The following is a 7,343-nucleotide window of genomic DNA, read 5'->3' as shown; positions in this document are numbered from 1 at the left end:
CTTGCTTCAGGTCCTGAGCTAGAGGCAGTTAGATTTGGGTATGTCATTTTAGGCTAGTCAAGGATCATATCACCTCCACTTTACCTGCAACCCTAGACCCACTTCATTTTGCTTACCGCCCCAATAGATCCACAGACGATGCAATCGCCACCAAATCACACTGCCCTGCCCCATCTGGACAAGAGGCATACATACCTATGTAAGAATGCTGTTCATTGACTATAGCTCAGTATTCGAGACCATATTACCCTCCAAGCTCATTATCAAGCTCGAGGCCCTGGGTCTCAACCCCACTTTGTGCAACTGGGTCCTGGACCTCCTGACGGGTCTCCCCCAGGTGGTGAAGGTAGGAAACAACACCACCTCTTCACTGATTCTCAACACTGGGGCCCAACAAGGGTGCATGCTCAGCCCCCTCCTATTCACCCATGACTATGTGGCCAAGCACGCCTCCAACTCAATCATCAAGTTTGCAGACGACACAACAGTAGTAGGCTTAATTACTAACATCGATGAGACAGCCTACAGGGAGGAGGTGAGGGTTCTGGGATTGTGGTGCCAGGAAAATAACCTCTCACTCATCATCAACAAAACTAAGGAGATGATCGTGGATGTCAGAAAACAGCAGAGTGAGCACCCCCCTATCCACATCGATGGGACCACAATGGAGAAGGTGGAAAGCTTCAAGTTCCTCGGCGTACACATCACTGACAAACTGAAATGGTCCACCCAGACAGTGTAGTGAAGAAGGAGTGTCTCTTGAAGTGTCTCTTCAACCCCAGGAGGCTAAAGAAATGTGTCTTAACACCTAAGACGCTCACAAACTTTTACAGATGCACAATTGAGAGCATCCTGTCGGGCTGTATCACCGCCCACAACCGCAAAGCTCTCCAGAGGGTGGTGAGGTCTGCCCAACGCATTTACCGGGGGCAAACTTCCTGGACACCTACATCACCCGATGCCATAGGAAGGCCAAAAAGTTCATCAAGGACATCAATCACCTGAGCCACTGCCTGTTCACCCCGCTATCATCCAGAAGGCGAGGTCAGTACAGGTACATCAAAGCTGGGACCGAGAGACTGCAAAACAGCTTCTATCTCAAGGCCATCAGACTGCTAAACAGCCATCACTAGCACATCAGAGGCTGCTGCCTATAGACATAGATTAGGAATCACTGGCCACTGTAAGGATATGAAACACTAGCCATTTTAATAATGTCTCCATGTCTTTCATTACTCATCTCATATGTTTGAACTGTACTCTATACTATTCTACGGTATCTTAGTCACTTTAATTGTGTGTAAATATTGCATCGCCCATCTCATATGTATATACTGTACTCTATACTATGCCACCCATCTCATATGTATATACTGTACTCTATACTATGCCACCCATCTCATATGTATATACTGTACTCTATACTATGCCACCCATCTCATATGTATATACTGTACTCTATACTATGCCACCCATCTCATATGTATATACTGTACTCTATACTATGCCACCCATTTCATATGTATATACTGTACTCTATACTATGCCACCCATCTCATATGTATATACTGTACTCTATACTATGCCACCCATCTCATATGTATATACTGTACTCTATACTATGCCACCCATCTCATATGTATATACTGTACTCTATACTATGCCACTGTATCTTAGTCCAATGCCACTCTGACATACACTACCATTCAACATTTTGGGGTCACTTAGAAATGTCATTGTTTTTGAGAGAAAATCTTTTTTTTTTTGTCCATTAAAATAACACCAAATTGCTCAGAAATAGAGTAAAAACATTGTTAATGTTGTAAACGACTATTATAGCTGGAAATGGCTGATTTTGAAATGGATTCAGTTTTTAGCTGTGCTGACATACTTGCAAAAGGGTTTCATAATGATCAATTAGTCTTTTAAAATGATCAACTTGTATTAGCTTATTCAACGGACCATTGGGACACAGAAGTGATGGTTGCTGATAATGGGCCTCTATACGCCTATGTTTATGGGATATCTACAATCAGCCATTTCCAGCTACAACAGTCATTTACAACATTAACAATGTCTACACTGTATTTCTGATCAATTTGATGTTATTTTAATGGACAAAAATTATTGTTTTCTTTCATAAACTTTTGAATGGTAGTGTATATGTATATATATTCTTAATCCATTCCTTACTTAAATGTATGTGTATTTTGGGTATATGTTGTCGGAGCTAGAAGCACAAGAATTTCGCTACACCCGCAACAACATCGGCTAAACACGTGCATGTGACCAATACATTTGATTTAGATGTTTTATTATACCTCAGTGGGATAACGAGCACACAGGGTTGCCATGTCTGCTGTTTTTGAACACATTGGGGTACTTTAAAAAAATATGTCGCGGGTGAAAATGTATTGGCATTTGGGCTGCTTCTAAATTGCACGCGGCCGCCACGGCAATTTCATACAAATATATATTTCACCGTGACCTGCTGCTGCTGACTATCAGGCAGTGAGGCAGCCTGTTTTTGAGTGAGTGAGAGTGGTGGGGAATGACGGAGGAGTGTCTGTGTGTGTGTTGAGACAGCTGAGTGAGAGGTGTGAAAGGAGACAGAGCAGTACGTGCAGGTAGGCTGTTTAGATTGTCATTATTATTTCCAACCCATTTCCAATTTCCAAAACATATTAACACGCTAGAACTGATGCGCATCAAGAAATAACGGTGACAAGGCACGATCAATTCCCTCAGAGGTGGTTTAAACTGCATTCTAATGTCAACTTTACTTATGGTAAACCAGATAAGCCAAGTGTCGCAGCGGTCTAAGGGCACTGCATCTCAGTGCAAGAGGCTTCACTACAGTCCCTGGTTCGAATCCAGGCTGTATCACACCCGGCCCGGATTGGAAGTCCCATTAAGGAGGTGCACAATTAGCCCAGCGCCGACAAGGTGTGGCTGGGGTAGGCCATCATTGTAAATAAGAATTGGTTCTTAACTGACTTGCCTAGTTAAATAAAGGTTACATGTAAAAAATAAAATAAAAATGATCAAGGGAAGGGTTTTACACGTGCTCAGTTCTTGGATCTCAAGCGCTGCGCCAGTTGCAATTTGAAATGGAAGTTAAGGAACTACCTCGTGTTTTTCTGTTATGAGGAAAAGTCCAGAATGAAACTGACATTAAATGAGGAGAATTATACATTTGCATCTGTTGGCCATCAATTAGGCTATTTATTTATATGCATATTTAGGCTAGTCTACCATTTTATACAATACATATGTGGAAAGTATTATATCTGAAGTCGTTGCAAATTTGTGCCACTTGTATAGCCTACCTGGAGCTGGCAAACGGTTTACTAAATAGCCTATAACTTCAGTTTGTTGTTGTAACCTTGTGTTGTTATGCAAATAGTAATGGCCATGTTTAGTTCAGGAAATGGGAAGTGATCAATTATGATTATGGTCACAGCTCTATTGCAATTGCTGACATACACTTTATTTTGGGACAATCTCTTGTTTCATGTAGTGAATCTGCCATTCAATGCCGTTTGTATGAGCTAACAGCCCAAAATGATTTTGTGTCATATAATTTTGTAAGGCGATGCCTGCATCGAACTAACCAAACCATGACGAAGTTGGATTACAACAATAAACCCAGATTTTAGTCAGTAGGCCTAGACTATGCCTATTGAAATGATCTTGCAGATAGGCCATTTATAATGGTTTGCAGTCTTAACATCTGGCACATAATAAAGGCACATTCGTATTTTAAAGTTTAATAATGGCAAATTATATTTTATCTTGTGACATATTAAAATTAATTTATTAGTCACATTTTCTCGCAATAATTAGTCATGGAAAACCGAATTTTGCTTAGGTCATTAAAGTTAAATCGAGATTCCTTCTTAATTGGCTCAATAACGTTATGGAAAAATTGTTTATTGGTTAGATGTGGCAACTCTCTTGCTGCGAAAAAATAAATGTGGGCTAGTTTTCAGGCCTTGTGTGTGGGTTTTAAGTAATCATTATGCTGTAAATTCAGGAACACCTGGCAACCCTGGGCGCATATGCGCTCTCGATTTATCTGGTCAGGCAGACCGGTTGTAGTTTTTATGCCCGATATAACGAGCTGGTGGCGAAAACTTTGATTAAACTATTCAGGGACTGAAATAAGTAAATCAGATTACATAATTATATGTAAGGATAGGAAATCGAAATACAATTACAAAATCATCTGTAATTGTCAATGGTAAAACAAAGCTTAAGACGATGTTTGACAACCTTGAAAACAGAAAATTAATGTGAATTCGTCTGGACACGGTAGACTCCTCCTCACCGGTCTATTTATTTACACATTTTTGCATGGTGTCATAACACAACAATGGAACAACTGAAGAGAGATGTGCAATTTAATCCATTAACAACGGCCAATTTATTTTCACGGGTGTTTTTCTGGTAAGTATACAACGCTGTTTACAGTTAACACTGTAGCTCGATATTTTGAAAGTAGCCGATTAGTAAGGGATAATCAACAAGGGGCTGGCTATGCGTTCTATGGAAAAATAACGAGTGGAGTGGAACTGACCTTTCACGGAGTTGCATTATTTTCCAGAGAACACATAGAGCCCCGAGTTGAATGCTCTGCACCATTGGTTACTGCTTTACTCAGGCAAAAAGCAAGTTTAACTTAAAAAAAAAAACAGATACAAAAACGCAATGTATCACAGCGCCTCTCCTCTGTCTAAATATCTAATTTAACTACTGTATATATAAATATGTATATATGAATAGTGTGTAAATAGTGTTTTTGTTGTCCCTTGGTGTCTTTCCTATATATCACTTTTATTTAATTTTGGCGGGAATTTTTACATTGAACTTAATGTCATATCTTATGTTGTTGGTCTTGTTCTGTACTTTGTAACGTGTCTGTGCGTTTTATGTGAATCCCAGGAATAGTAGCTGCTGCATGTGCACTGAAGTAGCTAGCAAGTTTACCAGAAGCTAGTTCCAGTAGTTGCCTTGATAAGCAAAAAAACAGACTTGATAGTTTAGCTAACCAAACCATCAGTCCTAGCTTGCTGTTATGAAAATCAATAAAAGTTCACAATAAGTTACAGAGCATTTGATTTGCCTGCTAAAACCATTAACAACAGTCAAGGGATTGTTAAGTAAATGTTGATATTAACTATTTGATTGTAATACAGTATCATTAACCTCTTGAAGCAACCTGGTCTCAGAGCATCTTGTATGATTATGTATGTAAATCCTACAGTATACACTCCATTTAGTATGATATGTAACATTTCGTATGGATGTATTCATTTGTGGATGTGCATCGTCCTTTTCGTATGATATGTTATGAATTTGCAAACGTACAATATATTAGGAATTTGAAAAATGTATGATATGCTACGAATAGTTAGAACTACACATTTACAATTATTCCATGCCAAACAATTGTGCATGTTCAGCTCTATCATCAGAGTTATACAGCAAATAACTGCATGATGAGCAAACATAAATTGATCATGTAATTACAGATAAGTGAGGGTAGCCTCAAGATATCTCTCTATTGGCCACCATTAATTGTATTAATTGTATATTTGAGTGACATATACCATATACATAAAAGTGAACTATACCTGACAAGTGTTTTAGGTGAATTTCCGAATCATTTATGGGCTCTGCCTGTCGAGCAGTAGATGGTCCATTTGTGACCTAGCGGCTCGATTCGGTCTTATGTAGCAAAATTTGAAATTGTGTTTTTTAAATTGGATAGAAGTAAAGACTCAGAGCTAGAAAATTGTATATCACACACTACAGAGGATCAATGGAAAAGTAATTATGCTTTGAAAGTTGATTAACTTGTAACCCCACTTTTGAGAAGATGGTCCTTGAATGTTTTGGTACACCTACTGGAGAGCTCTTTAAAGGTTAAACATTTTGTTGATATTGATTCTTGACTTGAAGTTGGTAATTCGGTTTGATCATTTATTTACTTCTTCTTTCACTTCCAACTCTTTTTCTCCCAATTTCTCTCTGCAAACTCTTTATTGCACACAATCAATCCCAATATTTTGATTTCTTCCCTTACCTCTATATCCCAAGTAGTTTTCTTTTCAGGTTTTCCTGTCTATACTGCCTCTGATTTGGCCTGATTTAGCCTAGCGGCAGATACTTTCTCATAATGCCAAAAGTACTCTGACAATGTCAAATACCTTTTTGTGTGTGAACAAGAACAGTCACGTCGTCGGCGTATCCTAGACTCGACACTTTATCTTGATCTAATGATACACCCTTTTATCTTCTTTGATGTTTGTCAATAAGGGACTTATAGCCATACTGTATAGGGCTGAGCAAGGGCAACCTTGTTTAACTCCGCTCTTTATGATCACATCCTCTGTCAGATGGCCATTTACTGTTCACCTGGCATACAGTCTTGGCATACAGAGATTTCGCCTTGTTTATAAACCTTGTTGGGAATCCATAGGCTGCCATAGCGTTCCATAAGTCAAAAGTCTTCTTTTGATCAAGAGCCACTATGTCAAAACCGTGTTCACCTTCATTTGTTTTGCTCAGGATCTCTCGTAGGGTACATAAATTGTCCTACATTAGTCTACCCTTTTGTAAACAATCAATGTAAAGCTTCAAAATATCCCATGGATTGTCACTCCATGCATAGACCCACATCTATTACATTTGAGAGCGGTTACACTTCTCCAGCCCAATCCTTCAGTTTTTAAGTGGTGCGGCTGGCCGCAGACCCCAGATTATCCATTCAATGCTGCCTGATTATCCATTCAGTGTTTTCCGGGTCAGAAAACACCACAAAATCAGCAGAGCAAAGCAAGCAAACTGATCAGTCAAAAAGTTAACCTTCTATCCCATGAGCCATACTAGAATTCAGAGAATTTTGCACAGTGTTGTTGCACATTATGATGAACTGGTTGTTTTGAGTAAGATGAAGATTTGTGATTTGACACATCCAGATCTAAATGTGCCATTCCACACTGCTCAATGCTTCAGTCTAGAAGGAGGCAACCAGTTGCAATGCTCTTTCAAGCTGAAAAACAAGGTAACAGTTGTTAGGTTTCCATCCAATTCGCGATAGATTTCCATGTGAATATTCAAAAATCTTTATAAAACTATTTGCGCATTTTAGACCTGAGATGTTCCATCAAACAGACTTTTTGCGGATAAAAGGCTGTGTGTGAGGACAGTGCACATAACAATAACTTTTTCCTTTAAATTTCCATGTACTGAATGAAAAATACAAGTTAATTGGGTTTCCATCACATTTATCAACACTACTGATGGTTTTGTCACAACTGTTGTCATATGACAAATGT

General features: G+C 39.1%; 1 protein-coding gene across 5 annotated transcripts in view; it reads left to right on the top strand.

The window, feature by feature from the left end:
- LOC118363828 (ATP-binding cassette sub-family C member 4-like) overlaps positions 1 to 7,343 on the top strand; it is a 66,784-nt gene that overhangs the window by 21,149 nt on the left and 38,292 nt on the right. For 2 of the 5 annotated variants that reach the window (XM_035745083.2, XM_035745081.2), the window contains exon 1: positions 4,101 to 4,449. The exons of 2 other annotated variants lie outside the window; for them this stretch is intronic. In XM_035745083.2, the coding sequence (XP_035600976.2) occupies positions 4,376 to 4,449 (74 nt within the window). In that variant the 5' untranslated portion in view covers positions 4,101 to 4,375. Of the gene's footprint in view, positions 1 to 2,526; positions 2,628 to 4,100; positions 4,450 to 7,343 lie in introns of those variants that run through there. One more of the 5 variants, XM_035745084.2, reaches the window with a different exon arrangement.

Source organism: Oncorhynchus keta, chromosome 30, assembly GCF_023373465.1.
Source record: "Oncorhynchus keta strain PuntledgeMale-10-30-2019 chromosome 30, Oket_V2, whole genome shotgun sequence".
Classification (NCBI taxonomy): Eukaryota; Metazoa; Chordata; class Actinopteri; order Salmoniformes; family Salmonidae; genus Oncorhynchus; species Oncorhynchus keta.
The sequence above is the reverse complement of the archived record's forward strand: the minus strand, read 5'-3'. Positions and strand labels throughout refer to the sequence as shown.